General features: G+C 42.2%; 1 protein-coding gene and 3 non-coding genes across 4 annotated transcripts; 1 reads left to right on the forward strand and 3 right to left on the reverse strand.

Annotated features, from left to right (window-relative positions):
* Positions 1-354: 354 nt before the first annotated feature.
* On the forward strand, positions 355-1,378 carry LOC147897115 (F-box/kelch-repeat protein At3g27150-like). The gene has a single exon (XM_087381930.1). The coding sequence runs from the start codon at positions 370-372 to the stop codon at positions 1,369-1,371; it is 1,002 nt and encodes a 333-aa protein (XP_087238056.1). The 5' UTR covers positions 355-369; the 3' UTR covers positions 1,372-1,378.
* Positions 1,379-2,418: 1,040 nt separating this feature from the next.
* On the reverse strand, positions 2,419-2,490 carry TRNAT-UGU (transfer RNA threonine (anticodon UGU)). The gene has a single exon. It is a non-coding gene; the product is annotated as a tRNA-Thr (tRNA).
* Positions 2,491-5,622: 3,132 nt separating this feature from the next.
* Positions 5,623-5,694, reverse strand: TRNAT-UGU (transfer RNA threonine (anticodon UGU)). Its single transcript has one exon. It is a non-coding gene; the product is annotated as a tRNA-Thr (tRNA).
* A 3,159-nt stretch (positions 5,695-8,853) lies between these two features.
* On the reverse strand, positions 8,854-8,925 carry TRNAT-UGU (transfer RNA threonine (anticodon UGU)). The gene has a single exon. It is a non-coding gene; the product is annotated as a tRNA-Thr (tRNA).
* Positions 8,926-21,452: the final 12,527 nt, after the last annotated feature.

Consider the following 21,452-nt stretch of genomic DNA (forward strand, 5'->3'; position numbering starts at 1 on the left):
AAACATTAGCCTGCCATCCTTTCTTCGTCATCGTTAATTTATAATCAACATATTATAGATTAATCTCTTCATTCATTCCCCTTAGGCGGCCTAGTGCACCCTAGTTTAAAATTATATGTGAAAATTCAAGAAAGAGTTTCAATCCTCCTCTCTCTAAGGAGGCACTGCTAATAAAATATACACGTAAGTGTCTTATGAGTGTCAAAGTCAATGGAGGAGAGGAAGTAAAATATGAGAGGCGTAAGTATGAAGCCATCCTAAATATGAGGGGCGTAAGTATGAAGCCATCCTAAGACCTTAATAACAAGATGAAGACAAGCTGAAGAAGATGAAGATATGAGCACAGCACCTCTAGTGATCCAGAACAAAATGGACTACCCCCATAGCCAAGACTTCGTCTTCCTTTGCCTCGTTACTGGAGACTTCGACGAGGAGTGGCGCATGACCGTCTTCGACTCCCACCTTCAATTTCTCCTCCTCCACCCCCTTCATCACCGCTGCGATATCTTGCCTCCCTTCCCGTCTTTATTACCTAGTTTCAACCTTTCAGCCAATTCCCTCCAAGCTTTGGCAGCTCACGGGAAAGTCCTACTGCATGGACTGAGTTCTTCTGCCGATGAGTCTAGCCAAAGCTCCGAGGATCCATTGGAAGCAGACGACATAGTTGGCTTTGATGTGGCGGGCAGTTGCTGGTGCCCCGGCCTACCTCGTATGATCGAAGCGGATCGTTTTGAGTTTGCGTGGGCAAATCTGGGCGACTATCTGTATGTCGCTGGTGGTCGGTCTGTGGAGATCTACTCCGATTCTTATAAGAGTGCCGAGAGGTTTAACCTCAGGACACAACAGTGGGAAATGTTGTCGGATATGAATGAGAAGCGAGATGTATGCTCGGGTTTTGTGATGGATGGTTGCTTTTACGTGATAGGCGGTTTGCTTGAAGGCCGTTGTCAAAATTCTGGCGAGGCCTTCGACGCCAGCACTGGTGTTTGGAAGTTGGTGCCGGCAATGTGGCCTGCTGAACTAGCAGCCTCAGAGTGGGTACTCGAGCCTCCGACAGTGGCAACTGTGAACAATGAGCTGTATGCTTTGAAATTTATGTCTACAGAGATTTTCTGGTACGAGAAGTCGCAAAATCGCTGGACGTCAATGGGAGATTTCCCAAACGAATGGAAGCCAGCAGAGGGTCATCGCATCTTAGGCGTGGGCGATGAGTTGTGGCTTGTGCTGAACGATCATGAAAGTCCCATTTCCGTTGTTTCTTGTAGGCCTCAAGGTGCAGGCAGCGTCATAGATTGGATTCACCGCCCATTTAACTTTCCACCACGCCAGGAATTTGAGAAAGTCATTGTCTGGGCGCACATTAAAATTTGAAGAAAACCGCCGCATCTGAGGCGGCCTCAGCGGCTCAGATGCGGCTCGGCAAATCCCTCATATCTATTGAGGAGTGATGCTCAGGAAATGGTGCTCAGGAAATGGTGTGTGCTCTCTCCTTTTCCAAAGAACAAATAACGAAAGAGTAGAAGGTTGCCATTCATTGTTTTTTGGTTGTCCTTCCGTAACTCAACACCGGAGTGCCTTGCATACTGGTCACGAGATCAGACGATCCTTTATATGTTCATAAACTATGCCTTATCATTTTGAGATTTACAAATTGATACAACTCTTCTTCGTGATGCAAAAGACATCTAGCTAGCATCTCCATCGGTCACTTGCGACTCCGTACTCAATAGAGATACTTGTTGCAAACCCTAGTCAGAAAGACTCTTTCAATTTTGTTGACCTAAAGGACACAACACATATTCAAAATCCTATGCATGGGAAAGAAAAAGTATAAGTTTGTACTTCTTTCATTCTTTTAAATACAAAGGTACTAGCATTCATGAATCTAAAAAAAAACACACACATATACACACACTATTAACTAGAAAAGAATTCGAGACATGATGTTAGACGCGAGGCATGGCGATGCTCGAGAGCCATAGATGAAAAGGGAACATGAGGGAAGAAGCATCAACATAGGTGGGGAAAAAGGATTAAGAGGGGTGGGAATGAAAAGAGGGACTATGCCACAGAGGGGGAAGAGGAGCATGTACATGATGGGAGGTGGAATATAGAGATGGAGACATAAGGGAGGAGGGTCATGCTTTATTTGAAAGAAAAGATGGGGGATAATAATCAAAGTACTAGCTAGGTGGCTTTATAAGAATGAGCGTGTTCCATCAAGGAATAGCCCCCTCCTTTTATAGTTAAGAGAGGGGGTCTCTCCCAATAAATGCATCCTCCCACATGCATGGTGTGTGTGGAAGAGTCTCCCATGTGGGCTAGGCAGTTACGCACTCTTAATTGAGTGAGCTTTTCACGATTTCATTGTCGACACAAAAGGATGTGCAGGGTGAAGAGTATAACCAAAATTCTAGGAGCTCCCAGCGAGGATTGAACTCCCGACCTTCCGCTTACAAGGCGAGTGCACTACCACTGTGCTATGGAAGCCGGGTACATCATATATGATTGTAAAGTTAATAATTAAAACAAATCTACGTACTAGAGATTCAAACCAACTGATTTTGCATTACTTGCATTGCTCTTTACTACCTCCATAGCTAAGACATCATTTGCCTGGAGACTTCGATGAGGAGTGGCGCATGACCGTCTTCGACTCCCGCCTTCAATTTCTCCTCCTCCACCCCCTTCATCAACACGGCGATATCTTGCCTCCCTTCTCGTCTTTATTACCTAGTTTCAACCTTTCAGCCAATTCCCTCCAAGCTTTCATCAACACTGCGATATCTTGCCTCCCTTCTCGTCTTTATTACCTAGTTTCAATCTTTCAGCCAATTCCCTCCAAGCTTTGGTAGCTCATGGGAAAGTCCTACTGCATGGATTGAGTTCTTTTGCCGATGAGTCTAGCCAAAGCTCCGAGGATCAATTGGAGGCAGATGACATAGTTGGCTTTGATGTGGCAGGCAGTTGCTGGTGCCTCAGCCTACCTCGTATGATCGAAGCGGATCGTTTTGAGTTTGCGTGGGCAAATCTGGGCGACTATCTGTATCTCGCTGGTGGTCGGTCTGTGGAGATCTACTCCAATTCTTATAAGAGTGCTGAGAGGTTTAACCTCAGGACACAACAGTGGAAAATGTTGTCGGATATGAATGAGAAGCGAGATGTATGCTCGGGTTTTGAGATGGAAAGAGCAATGCAAAATCAGTTGGTTTGAATCTAGTTCTTTGCCTTGCACATCCTTTTGGGTCGACAATGAAATCGTGAAAAGCTCACTCAAAGGATTCGCTGTGCTTTAACCGCTATTCCTGGTCGTCTCAATCTTTCAATAGACCATCACGGCACTCATTTGTTAAGCGACTTGATGTGTTCATAATACATGAAATCTCACTTAAAAAGGAATGTCTTGATGGTTGCTTTGACAACTATGCTCCAGAGAGCCCTTAATTTTGAGCACATTATCAACTTGCATGACTTTCAATGTTCTCCACGGGTCATGTGACCTATCATAGATGTATTGCCTTTTATTATGGTCCCATAGGTCGTATTTGGCCTTCATGGACGTTATCATTATATCATCTCTCTCACACACACAAGCCGAAGCCTAGCCATGCTTTGTTGAATGTTAGAAGAATTCATGTTTGATCTTTGAAAGTCATGCAAGTTGATAATGTGCTCAAAATTAATTCTTCATGTTTGATCTTTGAAAGTCATGCAAGTTGATAATGTGCTCAAAATTAAGGGCTCTCTGGACCATAGTTGTTAAAGCAACCATCAAGAGAGTCCTTTTAAAGTGAGATTTCATGTATTATGAACACATCAAGTCGCTTAACAAAGGAGTGCCGTGATGGTCTATTGAAAGATTGAGACGACCAGGAATATAAAAAGGGAGATTTCATGTATTATGAACACATCAAGTCGCTTAACAAACGAGTGCCGTGATGGTCTATTGAAAGAATAAGACGACCAGGAATAGCGGTTAAAGCACAACGAATCCTTTGAGTGAGCTTTTCACGATTTCATTGTTGACCCAAAAGGATGTGCAGGGCGAAGAGTATAACAAAAAGTAAAGGAGCTCCCAACGAGGATTGATAATGTGCTCAAAATTAAGGGCTCTCTGGAGCATAGTTGTCAAAGCAACCACCAAGAGAGTCCTTTTTAAGTGAGATTTCATGTATTATGAACACATCAAGTCGCTTAACAAACGAGTGCCATGATGGTCTATTGAAAGATTGAGACGACTAGGAATATAAAAAGGGAGATTTCATGTATTATGAACACATCAAGTTGCTTAACAAACGAGTGCCGTGATGGTCTATTGAAAGAATGAGACGACCGAGAATAGCGGTTAAAGCACAACGAATCCTTTGAGTGAGCTTTTCACGATTTCATTGTCGACCCAAAAGGATGTGCAGGGCGAAGAGAATAACCAAAATTCTAGGAGCTCCCAGCGAGGATTGAATTCTTCATCTTCGATCTTTGAAAGTCATGCAAGTTGATAATGTGCTCAAAATTAGGGGCTCTCTGGAGCATAGTTGTCAAAGCAACCATCAAGAGAGTCCTTTTTAAGTGAGATTTCATGTATTATGAACACATCAAGTCGCTTAACAAAGGAGTGCCGTGATGGTCTATTGAAAGATTGAGACGACCAGGAATATAAAAAGGGAGATTTCATGTATTATGAACACATCAAGTCACTTAACAAACGAGTGCCGTGATGGTCTATTGAAAGAATGAGACGACCAGGAATAGCGGTTAAAGCACAATGAATCCTTTGAGTGAGCTTTTCACGATTTCATTGTTGACCCAAAAGGATGTGCAGGGCGAAGAGTATAACCAAAATTCTAGGAGCTCCCAGCGAGGATTGATAATGTGCTCAAAATTAAGGGCTCTCTGGAGCATAGTTGTCAAAGCAACCATCAAGAGAGTCCTTTTTAAGTGAGATTTCATGTATTATGAACACATCAAGTCGCTTAACAAACGAGTGCCATGATGGTCTATTGAAAGATTGAGACGACTAGGAATATAAAAAGGGATATTTCATGTATTATGAACACATCAAGTCGCTTAACAAACGAGTGCCGTGTTGGTCTATTGAAAGATTGAGACGACCGGGAACAGCGGTTAAAGCACAACGAATCCTTTGAGTGAGCTTTTCACGATTTCATTATCGACCCAAAAGGATGTGTAGGGCGAAGAGTATAACCAAAATTCTAGGAGCTCCCGGCGAGTATTGAATTTTTCATCTTCGATCTTTGAAAGTCATGCAAGTTGATAATGTGCTCAAAATTAGGGGCTCTCTGGAGCATAGTTGTCAAAGAAACCATCAAGAGAGTCCTTTTTAAGTGAGATTTCAGGTATTATGAACACATCAAGTCGCTTAACAAACGAGTGCCGTGATGGTCTATTGAAAGATTGAGACGACCAGGAATATAAAAAGGGAGATTTCATGTATTATGAACACATTAAGTCGCTTAACAAATGAGTGCCGTGATGGTCTATTGAAAGATTGAGATGACCAGGAATAGCGGTTAAAGCACAGCGAATCCTTTGAGTGAGCTTTTCACGATTTCATTGTCGACCCAAAAGGATGTGCTGGGTGAAGAGTATAACCAAAATTCTATGAGCTCCCAGCGAGGATTGAACTCGCGACCTTCCGCTTACAAGGCGAGTGCACTACCACTGTGCTATGGAAGCCGGGTATGTCATATATGTGCTCAAAATTAAGGGCTCTCTGGAACATAGTTGTCAAAGCAACCATCAAGAGAGTCCTTTTTAAATGAGATTTCATGTATTATGAACACATCAAGTCGCTTAACAAACGCGTGCCATGATGGTCTATTGAAAGATTGAGACGACCAGGAATATAAAAAGGGAGATTTCATGTATTATGAACACATGAAGTCGCTTAACAAACGAGTGCCGTGATGGTCTATTAAAAGATTCAGACGACCAGAAATAGCGGTTGAAGCACAACGAATCCTTTGAGTGAACTTCTCACGATTTCATTGTCGACACAAAAGGATGTGCAAAGCGAAGAGTATAACCGAAATTCTAGGAGCTCCCAGTGAGGATTGAATTCTTCATCTTTGATCTTTGAAAGTCATGCAAGATGATAATGTGCTCAAAGTGAAGGGCTCTCTCGAGCATAGTTGTCAAAGCAACCATCAAGAGAGTCCTTTTTAAGTGAAATTTCTTGTATTATGAACACATCAAGTCGCTTAACAAACGAGTGCCGTGATGGTCTATTGAAAGATTGAGACGACCAGGAATATAAAAAGGGAGATTTCATGTATTATGAACACATCAAGTCGCTTAACAAATGAGTGCCGTGATGGTCTATTGAAAGATTGAGACGACCAGGAATAGCGGTTAAAGCACAACGAATCCTTTGAGTGAGCTTCTCACGATTTCATTGTCGACCCAAAAGGATGAGTAGGGCGAAGAGTATAACCAAAATTCTAGGAGCTCCCAGCGAGGATTGACAATGTGCTCAAAATTAAGGGCTCTCTGGAGCATAGTTGTCAAAGCAACCATCAAGAGAGTCCTTTTTAAGTGAGATTTCATGTATTATGAACACATCAAGTCGCTTAATAAACGAGTGCCGTGATGGTCTATTGAAAGATTGAGACGACCAGGATTATAAAAAGGGAGATTTCATGTATTATGAACACATATGGGCACTTAACAAACGAGTGCCGAGATGGTCTATTGAAAGATTGAGATGACCAGGAATAGCGGTTAAAGCACAACGAATCCTTTGAGTGAGCTTTTCTTGATTTCATTGTCGACCCAAAAGGATGTGCAGGGCAAAGAGTATAACCAAAATTCTAGGAGCTCACAACGAGGATTGAATTCTTCATGTTTGATCTTTGAAAGTCATGCAAGTTGATAATGTGCTCAAAATTAAGGGTTCTCTGGAGCATAGTTGTCAAAGCAACCATCAAGAGAGTCCTTTTTAAGTGAGATTTCATGCATTATGAACACATCAAGTCGCTTAAGAAACGAGTGCCGTGATGGTCTATTGAAAGATTGAGACGACCAAGAATATAAAAAGGGAGATTTCATGTATTATGAACACATCAAGTCGCTTAACAAATGAGTGCGGTGATGGTCTATTGAAAGATTGAGACGACCAAGAATAACGGTTAAAGCATAGCGATTCCTTTGAGTGAGCTTTTCACGATTTCATTGTCGACCCAAAAGGATGTGCAGGGCGAAGAGTATAACCAAAATTCTAGGAGCTCCCAGTGAGGATTGATAATGTACTCAAAATTAAGGTTTTTCTGGAGCATAGTTGTCAAAGCAACCATCAAGAGAGTCCTTGTTAAGTGAGATTTCATGTATTATGAACACATCAAGTCGCTTAATGAATGTGTGTCATGATGCTCTATTGAAAGATTGAGACGACCAGAAGTATAAAAAGGGAGATTTCATGTATTATGAACACATCAAGTCGCTTAACAAACGAGTGCCGTGATGGTCTATTGAAAGATTGAGACGACCAGGAATAGCGGTTAAAGCACAACGAATCCTTTGAGTGAGCTTTTCACGATTTCATTGTCGACCCAAAAGGATGTGCAGGGCGAAGAGTATAACCAAAATTCTAGGAGCTCCCAGCGAGGATTGAATTCTTCATGTTTGATCTTTGAAAGTCATGCAAGTTGATAATGTGCTCAAAATTAAGGGCTCTCTGGAGCATAGTTGTCAAAGCAACCATCAAGAGAGTCCTTTTTAAGTGTGATGTCATGTATTATGAACACATCGACTCGCTTAACAAACGAGTGCCATGATGATCTATTGAAAGATTGAGACGACCAAGAATATAAAAAGGGAGATTTCATGTATTATGAACACATCAAGTTGCTTAACAAACGAGTGCCGTGATGGTCTATTGGAAGATTGAGACGACCAGGAATAGCGGTTTAAGCACAACGAATCGTTTGTGTGAGGTTTTCATGATTTCATTGTCGACCCAAAAGGGTGTGCAGGGCGAAGAGTATAACCAGAATTCTAGGAGCTCCAAGGGAGGATTGAACTCGCGACCTTTCGCTTACAAGGCGAGTGCACTACCAGTGTGCTATGGAAGCCGGGTATGTTATATATGTGCTCAAAATTAAGGGCTCTCTGGAGCATAGTTGTCAAAGCAACCATCAAGAGAGTCCTTTTTAAGTGAGATTTCATGTATTATGAACACATCATGTCGCTTAACAAACGAGTGCCGTGATGGTCTGAAAGATTGAGACGACCAAGAATATAAAAAGGGAGATTTCATCTATTGTGAACACATCAAGTCGCTTAACAAACGAGTGCCGTGATGGTCTATTGAAAGATTAAGACGACCATGAATAGCGGTTAAAGCACAGCGAACCCTTTGAGTGAGCTTTTCACGATTTCATTGTCAACCCAAAAGGATGCGCAAGGTGAAGAGTATAACAAAAATTCTAGGAGCTCCCAGCGAGGATTGAATTCTTCATGTTTGATCTTTGAAAGTGATGCATGTTGATAATGTTCTCAAAATTAAGGGCTCTCAGGAGCATAGTTGTCAAAGCAACCATCAAGAGAGTCCTTTTTAAGTGAGATTTCCTGTATTATGAACACATCAAGTCGCTTAACAAATGAGTGCCGTGATGGTCCATTGAAAGATTGAGACGACCAGGAATATAAAAAGGGAGATTTCATGTATTTCAAACACATCAAGTCGCTTAACAAACGAGTGCCATGATGGTCTATTGAAAGATTGAGACGACCAGGAATAGCGGTTAAAGCACAATGAATCCTTTGAGTGAGCTTCTCACGATTTCATTGTCGACCCAAAAGGATGTGCAGGGCGAAGAGTATAACCAAAATTCTAGAAGCTCCCGGTGAGGATTGAACTCGCGACCTTCCGCTTACAAGGCGAGTGCACTACCACTGTGCTATGGAAGCCGGGTATGTCATATATGTGCTCAAAATTAAGGGCTCTCTGGAGCATAGTTGTCACAGCAACCATCAAGAGAGTCCTTTTTAAGTAAGATTTCATGTATTATGAACACATCAACTCGCTTAACAAACGAGTGCCATGATGGTCTATTGAAAGATTGAGATGACCATGAATATAAAAAGGGAGATTTCATGTATTATGAACACGTCAAGTCGCTTAACAAACGAGTGCCGTGATGGTTTGTTGAAAGATTGAGAGGACCAAGAATAGCGGTTAAAGCACAACGAATCCTTTGAGTGAGCTTTTTACGATTTCATTGTCGACCCAAAAGGATGTGCAGGGCGAAGAGTATAACCAAAATTCTAGGAGCTCCCAGCGAGGATTCAATTCTTCATCTCTGATCTTTGAAAGTCATGCAAGTTGATAATGTGCTCAAAATTAAGGGCTCTCTGGAGCATAGTTGTCAAAGCAACCATCAAGAGAGTCCTTTCTAAGTGAGATTTCATGTATTATGAACACATCAAGTCGCTTAACAAATGAGTGCCATGATGGTCCATTGAAAGATTGAGACGACCAGGAATATAAAAAGGGAGATTTCATGTATTATGAACACATCAAGTCGCTTAGCAAATTAGTGCCGTGATGGTCTATTGAAAGATTAAGACGACCTGGAATAGCGGTTAAAGCACAACGAATCCTTTGAGTGAGCTTTTCATGATTTCATTGTCGACCCAAAAGGATGTGTAGGGCGAAGAGTATAACCAAAATTCTAGGAGCTCCTAGCGAGGATTGATAATGTGCTCAAAATTAAGGGCTCTCTGGAGCATAGTTGTCAAAGCAACCATCAAGAGAGTCCTTTTAAAGTGAGATTTCATCACAGGGAAGATTGGATTGACGATAGACCACATATTCTTCAAGAATTTCTTTATCAATTTTTGTCAAAGGCATTGTCAGCTTCAATGTGGGAATCATGGGAGGATTGATAAGAAACTACAAGTGAGACGACCGCCACTAAGCCTAGGGCTACATGAGATCAGTGTAACAATCATGGAGGATTGAACCATACAAGAAAATCCATAATGGAGAGACAACAATGTAGGCAACACTCGATCAATCTATTCCAATGCTTGATGAACAATACAATGATATACCTCTTATATAGAGAGTCTCAAGGCATAAGCCTACTGTGTGGCATCCTCTGAGCCACATCCAACTTGTGGTGACCAATGTCCCACATCCATTTATGTAGTCCACATCCTCTTGTGTGGCTACCATCATACCCCTCTAGGGTACCAACACAATATCCCAACAATTGGACATTGCACATTTCAACACCCCTCCTCAATGTACAATCATATGTGACCATCTCACCTCTCACCCCCAATGATTTGGCATTGCCAAACTCACTCTCTCAACACTCCCCCTCAATGACAAATTGGAGTGTTCAACAAATGTGTGTGCATGTGTCTAGCAACCTAGACACCTTATCATCCACTTTACACACCATGCTGTGTGGGCGGGACACCCAAGTGCTTTTTAGACACCCCATGTGTCAGGGAGAAGGAACCAACCCAAGTAGTGCATCATCAATGTACACTACTCCTGCACACCACAATCAAATATCTTTTTGAGCACCCATGGGCTCGGGTAGAGGACCCTCATAAACATGAGTGAGAGAAAATTACATCCATTTTATGCCAATGCAAGGGCAGGGCACCCACAGTAATCTCGGTCATAGTACAACATATCCATGATTTGCCATACACGCCAATGCTGCGCCAATTTTTCAAGGGGTAAGAAAAAAATTTCTTGTACAAAAGGGGTTTTTAAGGTGCATAAAGTAAGGATAACGTGCATGTGGCTGAAATAGGTAGGGTTCCAACCCTATGGACTTTGGCTCCATGTTTGTAATCGTCTACCGTTAATCTTTTTCCTGCTGTAGCTGCTCTCGTGCCATCATGTCGAGTTCTCCTTCAATCTGTGGTTATGCTCTTCTTCAGCGAGCCTTCTTTAGTGCCTTTTTCATAGCTTACACTTCTCTTTACTCCTCCCAATTGCAGGCACAACTGGTTCGTGTTCAAACGACAGCATGCAGCCCTCATAACAACTCTCTGTTTTGATTAACATTCACACTAATCTCCCTTTCAAGCTCATCTTCTGCTTTAGACTCGCCTTGGAGAAATTATATTACACTCCGGTGTTGTTGTTGTTGCAGAAAACCGTTTCCTAGATGATTTCTGCAAGCTTTTCTGTCGCAGCAGTGTGTCCTTGATGGCCGAGTCAAACGTCTCGCTCACCTCCATCATGGCTGAGAGTATCTTTCGTTTGTTGCTTTCGATCATCTTCAATCTTTCCTTCATCTTCCTCCTTCTCCTCTTTCTCCTCTTCTTCCTTATTGTCTACCACTTCAGCAGATTGTTTCCCGAGCCTATCCCATACATTTCCTGTAAGCAGTTTACACATGTTGTTTCTCTCGATGTGACATATAGCATCTTACTGGCTTCAAATCTGTCATCTTTGACACCACTTCAACATAGCTCTCAGCCACTGTTCTCTTTTTTTCTTTGCAGCATTCCTTTCGCTGCAATCATTTTCAAGCTCCTTTTCATGAGTGTCATTGCATCAGCAACCATCTTGTAACCCCTTTGCTGACCTTCTTGAGCAGCAACTTAGCAAGGGCAGCATCAACAACAATCTTTACAGCATCTCTTCTTTGCAACAACTACCCCCTTTCTTCACTGCAGCTTCTTTCTTGCAACTCAATGATGACAACAGCTTCCTCTTTGCAACTTTTTTTTTTTCATAGCTACAATCTTTAGTTGATCCTGCCTCCTCCTTGGGCAGCTTCAATCTTCACTACGACCTTGCAGCAGCTTCCAATCTTCACACACCAGCAACTCAACATCCACAGTATCTTCTTCGAATGCAATAATGCGCACTAATTCTGCCTCCAGTTTTTTCTTCGAGGCACTTTCTTTGCTCCCGTAGCATAAGAAGCTCCTCCTATAGCTCTTCCGTCTTCCTCTCGAAGTCCTTCATTTGCTTCAAGACCTGTTCTTTTTCTTTGACTAGCGTGTCCTTCTCTTCTTCAAACTTTGCAAAATGTTCTTTAAGCAATGCAATCTCCTCCTAGCAACAATCTTCTTCTGCATCTTCCATAAGCAGCAACATCTTTTGCAGCAACAACCTGCATCAGTCTTGGAAACTTCAATTCAAGCCTGGCTCTTTCATGGGCTACTCCAAATCCAGCAAGGGCATAATCTCACACAAAACTCTCCCTAATGATAGAGTGTTGCCATTATTTTTCTCTATACAAAAGACATGAAAGAAAACACACTAATCTACCGAAGCTTGTGGACTACCATGAGATCAGTGTAACAATCATGGAGGATTGAACCATACAAGAAAATCCATAATGGAGAGACAACAATGTAGGCAACACTCAATCAATCTATTCCAATGCTTGATGAACAATACAATGATAGACCTCTTATATAGAGAGTCTCAAGGCATAAGCCTACTGTGTGGCATCCTCTAAGCCACATCCATTTATGTAGTCCACATCCATTTATGTAGTCCACATCCTCTTGTGGTGACCAATGTCCCACATCCATTTATGTAGTCCACATCCTCTTGTGTGGCTACCATCATACCCCTCTAGGGTACCAACACAATATCCCAACAATTGGACATTGCACATTTCAACAAGGATATCCCAGAGAGATTGATGATGCATGTTATAGTAGGGGTAGTGGTCCTGCTACTACTCAAAGAGGAGGATTGCCCATTAAGCATTCATACAGAAGTATGGTATCTAGTCTTAGCCGTATGAGGTTTGTATGTATTGATAGAGAAATACATTCTTCTCATCCTCATCCATTTTTTGCAATAATTCATAGAGGGTCTTAGTGGCATGTCAAGACCAATGATTGCATGAAGCATTTTGAGCTGCAGGTGGTTGCATAAATTCGAGCTCTCATCCTTAGAGACGATCTGCTTGTTTAAGTGTTGCAACAAGATCTTGGTATACTATTGTGGTGCCTTGTAGCAATAGATCTTGTGTTGATTCCTTCGTGTGATCATCGACTTGATTTTCAAGTTGAAGTTCCAACTCCAAAATTCTTGCCTTTTGGTTTTGCAGCACTATGCTCTGTTTATTACACCCAAGGGCCATCAATGCATGTGTGGAGTAGTGGCAAAGCTCCGCTTGTAATATCTTGATCTTGGAATACTACTTGAGAAATCTAGTGGGATGAAGATAGCCAAAATCCTGTCTAGAAGAGACCTGGTCATACTTGTAAAATCAAGATCTAGAGACACAAAGACAAACTAGAGACAGAAAGACTAAAAGCCTTCACTCTTGGAGGTACCTTCCCAAAGTACCTTCAACAATGAAGGGATCCTCATGTATAAATATATGTCTATGGAATGAAGCTTCCACTCTTGAGTGGCATTGTGTTTAGTACTACTTTGGTGTTCTTGCACAAATAGTCTCCAAGTGTCCATGCTTTCTCATGTAATTGTGTTCAAGCATGCTCTCACCCTTGCATTCCTTCCTCCTCTTGCCTCCTCCTCTTCCCTTCTCCCTCCTCCTCCCTCCTCCTCTTTCCTCCTCCCCCCTCCTCCATTCTCCTCCTTCCTTCTCCCTTCTCCTCCCACCTTCTCCTTTCTCCTCCTCCCTCCTCCTCCTCCTTCCTCCCTCCTCCTCCTCCTTCCTTCTTCCTCTCGTCCTTCTCCTGAACCCTGGAACCTCCTTCTAAACCCTTAACCCCATGAATCAATGATGGAGACTAGCTCTCCACTCCTCTACTCTGCAACCCTCTCTCAACCCTGGACTCCTTCTAAACCTTGAAACTCTTTTGTAAACCCTTGAAATCCCGTGGAGGTGAAAACCTCCACCAATCTTGAGATCAACTCTTCTTCCTCACCTAGCGCGTGCTAGAACTACTTTCCATGCTTTAGTTGACACCTCTCATCAAAATACGACCTGAGGACCTATGCTACAATTGTGAATACTTATGCTACACCGAGCAATGACATGACTGTAGGTGACCAACACCCTCGGACCTTGGAAATGAGACAAAAAGAGACAACTTTAGCACCACTACCGGGGAGGTTAGCGCCAGGATCATGTGTTTTCCCATGTGAGGAAGAAGCCCCTTTGATAAAATAGTTCAAGATACATCCGTCAAGGCAAGGGGTGAAAAATGCTTCCAATTGGTGCAAAAAGAAGAGATTTACATTAATATTATGCTTCCAACTGGAAGGAAAACATTGCTTCCAAATGGTGCAAAAGGAAGAGATTTACATATAAGCACATTAATACACTAATCATACAAAATTAACCTTAAACCCCCCACATCCCGTAAAAGCAACAACACCCCCCTTTCACTTCTTTCTTCTCACTTTTCCAAGCCACTTCCATCTCCAAATTTTGTCAAGTCTCCATATTTTCCGCCTGCCTCCATTTTTCATCCTCCACCTTCCGTCCACCACCTCCACCATCACTTCCCTCATCCATCCGCTCCACCTCCCACTCACCATCTCCACCACCACTCAAGATAAACCCCGCCCTTTTTCTCCATCCATCCCCTCTCCACCATCTCCACCACCACTCAAGATAAACCCCCCCTCCATCACCACCCTCTCTAACAACCACCCCCCTTCCTCGATAGCCTCTCCATCACCTCCCCCCCTCTCCAACCCACCACCTTCCCTCCCCCACCACCAACTCCACCACCTTCCCCCCCTTGTTGAGATATTGAGCTCCACTCGTGATATGGTAGGGTGACCGTTGTGCATTTATGTCACCGACTTATTAGCCGCAGATGCAATTGGTACACCACCCATGAATAATAGCTGGATGACAGCCATCTTTATGTACTCTAGTTAGTGGCTCAGTTAGTATGCCACCTAGGTTAGCTGAGTTTGGTTTGAGACCCACATATAGGATTCATCTATTCCTTTTGTACTATGAGAGAGAGTTCTTTTGGCTTTCACAACTAAGAAGAGAAAAACTATTTTCAGCCTCCACCTTTGTGTGTATTCCCCCATTGTGTATGTGAGAAAGCTGCAAGTGAGACTCCTTACTTCTCTCCCACTTTCTTCACCCCCCTCCCCCCCCCCTTCTCCACTCCCTCCCTCCCCTTTTCCACCACCACCCTCTCCAACCCTGCCCCCTCCACCACCACCCTCTTCCCCTCCCCCCCCCCCCTGCTCCTCCTCCTCCACCCCCCCCCCAACCTCTCTCTCTCTCTCTCTCTCTCTCTCTCTCTCTCTCTCTCTGGATTGGAGTCAACACATATCCTTGTTGCTAACAAAATATGTATCCACAACACATAATGGTAAGAGCTACATTGCCTATCTACTGGCCATTATCATTGGATATGAAATACAACAAGAAGAGTTATCTGCACCCCTCTCCATCAAAGAAATGGAGGAATTTGATGCATTTCTTTTATCTCCCGAATGGGAAATAGAGACCCAACCTGGCACTCAATGTGGAGGCCATGAACAGCATACAACTAGAGCAAAATCTTGAGGTTGACAATGTGAAACTATGCCAAAAAATAATGCAACTTAGTTCAAAATTGCTACCACATCAACCAAAGCACAATGACTCAAGGGAAGAAATCCAAGAGGGATTCAAATTGACTTTACTAGCTGATCGGATTGTGTTCCTCTTCAAGCATTGCAAGACAATGATGTTGATATGTCTACAGTTCCATTGCCTCAACCACACATCATCTTGAATGACACTCAACAACTTGTTGCCATACATGATAAGGATCAAGGTACCATACGAATGCATGGAAGCCAACTCTATACTCAATATAAACAAGGAAAATCCACTTCCCATATCATATAGCACCACAGCCAAGAGATGCAACAGTGTTCATAACTATTGACTTGTATGGCCTTAGACAAGCAACAATGTGAACTAGAAAGATAGATGTTGCCAACACTTCCAACCAAGATGCAAAGTGTAGAGATAGAGAATCTAAGGCTCAAAGAAAGCATGGCTGAGCAAATGATACAATAGGTCCTTGCACAAAATGCTATAGCAGAAAGTCGAAAGGATGCACAACAAGCGCAGATTTGTCTACAAGACAAACACCTTTAGCTTTCTGAAGACCTGAGAAAAGAAGAAGATGTAGAGAAGTCCTTCCACATAATGAAAGCCTCTTGTGATGAGATTAAAAGAGAAATCATCCTCTTAAAGAGAACCTACAGGCAAAAGATGATCAACTCATCGAAACAACCGACAAAAGCCATGAGTTCCAACAATGCATAATGGAATCAAATGCCAAGTTCAGAGACTAGAGCAAGAAGGTCTAGCATCGAAGGAACAGGTTGTAAATGCCAATGACAAATTGGATGCCCAAGAACAAGAGTTACTCCAACTTCACGTGCTTCATGATCAATTGTCGGGGTCATCAAAAGTAGCTCAACAATCCAATGTTCTAAAGCTTGCCTACACCACATCACTTGCTAAGTGTAATAAATAGAGCATAAAGCTACAAAACCAAAAGACAAGAATTTCAAAATTGGAACTTCAACTTTCTAATCAAGCCAATGATGACACAAAGGAAGATTTGTTGCTACAAGGCACCACAACAGTATACCAAGATCTTGTTTGCAACACTTAAACAAGCAGATCATCTCCAAGGACCATTTAGTGCAACCACTTGCAGCTCAAAATGCTACATGTAGTCACTGGTCTTGATTGGACTAGGCCACTAAGCCATAAGACTCTCTAGAAAGTATGCCATAAAATGGATCAGGATGAGAAGAATGTATTCTCTCTATCAATACATACAAACCTCATATGGCTAAGACTAGATACCATACTTCTATATGAATGCTTAATCGGTAATCCTCCTCTTTGCGTAGTAGTAGGACTCTTACCCCTACTACTACAACATGACCTTCAATGTCCCTGGGATATCCTCCCATGATTCCCACATTGAAGCTAACAATGCCTTCAACAAAATTTGATAAAGATCTTCTTGAGGAATATGTGGTCTTTCTTCAATCCAATCTTCCCTATCTCATCACCCTTTGCTCTGATCTTCTCACCTCCCTCCCTAACTCTAGTAACATCCTTTGTACATTTCTTGAAATCCATGCTAACCACTATTCCTAACCATGCCTCACAACACTTCTTTCTAATACAAGAATCCCAATCTCACCATCCAGTAACACCAAAAATTTTCCCACTACTTGAAAATCCTTCTCTTGAGGATTATCAAATTGCTAAATCCATTTATCCTCCCCTTCCTCCACTTCCTACCAACATCCCTCCTCCCTCCTTCTCCCATTCACTACTTGCTTCTACCTCCTGTATGTCCCCTATAGCCTCTTCCTCTCCGCCACGACCACATATCCCTCAGATCTCTTACGTATATTCAATGGAAGGCGGCAACAATGATTACAACAATGAGCTTCACAATTTTGATAATCCAATCTGAACAACCACCCGGGAGTTGAACATGGCAATAGCTAGGATTCCACTGCCAAATAATCCCATAGGTGACTTCTAGAGGCAATACCGAGACATGCAATCAAGAGGAGGATGGGATCTCATGGAATTTCCATGAACATTCACCAAGCATAGATTACTCCAAGCATAAGCAACAAATTGTAACCACAACTAGCATGGCCTAGGCCTAAGTTGCTTAAAGAAAAGTACCTCCTTGAGTACTTACTAGCACCATCATCCTTTCGACCACATCCCACATTCAAAGCAGTATCCCATCGCTACAAATGGGATGCCAATTGACATGATCCAGATAAGGAAGATGCACCTCGCAATTGTCCCCTCATAAATAGATACTCCAATGTCCAATGGACAAGCTAAGAAACACTAATCAAAGCTTTGAACAAACATGCATCAGAGATGCGAGGAAGCTATGACAAAACACTCAAGGAAAGTAGCAAATACAATGATGCTCTCGCAGTCATCCAGGCCCTTACAATTGATGACCATTTACCTACACTCCATTTCAATCCAAATGCATTGATAGATGCTCAAACCACCAATTACCTCTTTCCACAAGCCATATCTCTTGAGGGACAGTATGTTTGTCTCTTTGAAGAAATGATTGATATTAGCTTCCTACAAACTAAGCAGAGACACAATGGAGTTCGTGCACTACAAGGGCAAGATTGCCAAGAAGTTCGCAAAATAAATCATCGATGACAACTCTACCACAAACAAATCGCATCACAATGCCGATTGCATAATTAAACATAACCCGAGGATGGATAATCAAATCGGTTTGGGGGAATGTTGCCTCTATGACACCAAGGGCCACCAATGCGTGTGTGGAGTAGCAGCAAAGCTCCGCTTGTAATATCTTGAGCTTTTGGAATACAACTTGATAAATCTAGTGAGATGAAGATAGCCAAAATCCTCTCTAGAAGAGATCTGGTCATACTTGTAAAATCAAGATCTGGAGAGACAAAGACAAACTAGAGAGAGAGAGTAAAAGCCTTCACTCTTTGAGGTACCTTCACAAAGTACCTTTAACAACGAAGGGATCCTCATATATAAATATCTCTCAATGGAATGAAGCTCCCATTTTTGAGTGGAATTGTGTTCAGTACTACTTTGGCGTTCTTGCTCAAATAGTCTCCAAGTGTCCATACTTTCTCACATGATTGTGTTCAAGCATGCTCTCACCCTTGCACTCCATCATATTTTGCAGTGATCTATGCCAAGCGAGCCCGGTTAGAGATGCTTAAATTATTCAAGAAACCTAAGGCTTCAACTAGCCTATTTCAACTGTGATATTAGGAAGAGAAGATTTGGTGCTACAAACTAAGAATGATAATGCAACAAAAAGAGAAATACTAAACAAAATTAGAATCGCATGCCATAATGACAATGAGCTGAATGACAATTTCCTTCATTAACCACCAACCAACACTGGTATTCCTCACCTTTTATACACAAACACGCAAAAAGAAAAGCACAATCAACATGTATTCGACAACCTACCCAGTGCTGCTCACATTCTCCATGTAATTGATAAAAGAGCAAGATACATAGCAAACAAGTTAAATGCCCCACAAACCTCTAGCAACAAGTGGCGTGCATACAACTTTGTTGTTAAAACAAGGAATGATAGTCAAAATCATACATGATGGACTAGTGAATGGTGCTGATGGCACATTCTAGCATGCCAACGTCTGCAGCCAGTAGACTATGGATAGACTTCCACAATGACAATGTTGGCTCAAAGGCATGGTATGAAAATCATTGCCTATAGAATGACAGAATCTTGCCAATGCAACAAATCAAGAAAGAATTCCAAGTTGGCTCTAAATATAATCACAAGAAAGCAATTCCCAATACAGCCTGCCAACGCAAGAACAATACATAGATCCCAAGGGTTGACAATGGCAAGTGTAACATTTAACCCACAAAACAGACAAACCCACGGTCTAGCATACACAACCCTCTCTTGCATTTTGTCTACCGAAAACCTTTTCTTGCTTAGCAGACTAATCAAGGTTGACATTTATGTCCTGCAAAAGATCGCACGCTTGCAAACAAACACAAAATGGAACTACTTACAAAAAGACTTGTCAATGTACAACAATACCAACTTGATCATCAAATCGCTCAACACAGTGTCACTAAACATGCACCTGCAAGACATACTACACAATAGAAGTATCATGGTTTTGATAACACCATGTATCTCCAAGAAATGAAACAGTGGCCGTCAAGCAGTGCCAAATTAGCCGACTTCATCATATATCTTGCTACGATGAGCACGACCTCTCGTTGCTATACAAGAAGACTCAAATTTTGATTGCACAACTACCAGTGCCCAAAATGATGTGGAGTTAATAAGCACAACCTTTTGCAATGAAACGCACAGCAACCTACACACAGTAGCAGCTTACAAGTCATCAAAGGTAAGCATCCATTGCTTTGTAGAAAGCCTAGAAGACATTCTAACAATAATAGATACCGATAGCCCAACCATTATACTTGGAGACATCAACATTGATAGGCTGAAATCAACACACACATTAAGCATTCTAACAAATACCCTTCAAAAAGCATCGTGCACTCAAATAATCAACCAAGCAACAACAATTTACCAATAAACTCTAAACCACATTTGGACCAACATCAAAGATGAAACGATGCTATTAGGCACAAATCATTACTACTGGTCTGACCACTCTAGCATTTACGTTCTACTACCAAAGAAGGGATGCTAAATCAAAGAACATTGACATCACCCACTACGTATGTCCTACATCATAGCAAGTAATATGCCCCGCTTCAACTACACATCACTCACACCCTTTAGTAGCTCTAGCAAAAGATTCACTGACACACAAAATAATGTGGAGCTGTTAGGCGCATCCTCTTGCAATAAAACACACAAACTACCCATAATAGCAACTTGCAAAACACCCAAGCAAGCAATCGACTTCCACTATCATGCAAGAAGACACGAATGCTAATTGTGCACACTACCAGTGTGCATAACAACATGGAGCTAATAAATGCAAGCTCCAAGAACAAAACACACAATAGACTACACATATAATAGCAGCTTTAGATCACCTAGAGCAAGCATCCAACACCTCAAAGAAAGCCCAACACATGTTCTAATTCCAATAGACACTAGCAAACCGGCACGATGTACCTAGAGACACCAACATGACTGGTCAAATATAGCAACGACATCAACCATTCTTAGCAACACTCTTCAACAAGCATCATGTGCCTAGATAATTAGCAAAACAGCAACAATTTACTAATCAATTGTAGCCCACACTTGGAACAACATCAACAACTAGGTGATAGTATCAAGAACGATTTACTACTACTAATTGGGCCACTCCAACACTTCCATTCTTCTCCAGAAGAGAGGATCCTAGGCTCATCAACGTTGCCATCCCCCACACATTCTAGTGAATAATGTGCTAACACCAAGCGAAGCCTTCACTACAACTACACATCTCTCAAACCCTTTGGCACGTCTAGTGAAATTTTCACCTTGTTAATCTCTTTCTTTTCCCACTTCCAATTGAACTTGCTCACATGGTTAATCCTTGGCTTCCCTGCCTTGACGCATCTCGGATCGTCAATTAGTGATGTACCCAGAGACACCAACATGCCACGTGTCCTCTCTTTTTTGGCTTGCCACATTTAAAGTGAGCTTGGCAAAGTGAAATAATTTCTAATCGTTTTTTGGTGCCCTTCTCTAATTTCCATGTTCCCTCTTTCTCTCTTTCTATTTCAAGGCAAGGCCCCCTCCCCCTCCCCCGCTCTCTCTTCTCCTTGCTGCACATCCAAACACGAAGGCTATCTTGTTTTCGTAGTGTGGGTGGTTAATAGGTTAAAGATGAAGCTCCGTGGCCAGGTTGGGTTAGAGAACCAAGGTGGTGAGGTTGGGTTAGAATTTCCCGCGCATTCTGTTTCTGTTTCTCTCTCTCTCTCTCTCACACACACACAAAAACATAAAAGAGCAAAAAGAAAAGTGAAGACAGTGAGGGAAGA

This window comes from Dipteris shenzhenensis, chromosome 11, assembly GCF_047967505.1.
Source record: "Dipteris shenzhenensis isolate YYH24624 ecotype China chromosome 11, Dip_SZ_1.0, whole genome shotgun sequence".
In the NCBI taxonomy this organism is placed as follows: Eukaryota; Viridiplantae; Streptophyta; class Polypodiopsida; order Gleicheniales; family Dipteridaceae; genus Dipteris; species Dipteris shenzhenensis.

What these genes read in the sequence shown, in the direction of transcription:
- LOC147897115 (XM_087381930.1), top strand. Translation starts at nt 370, where the DNA reads ATGGACTACCCCCATAGCCAAGACTTCGTCTTCCTTTGCCTCGTTACT.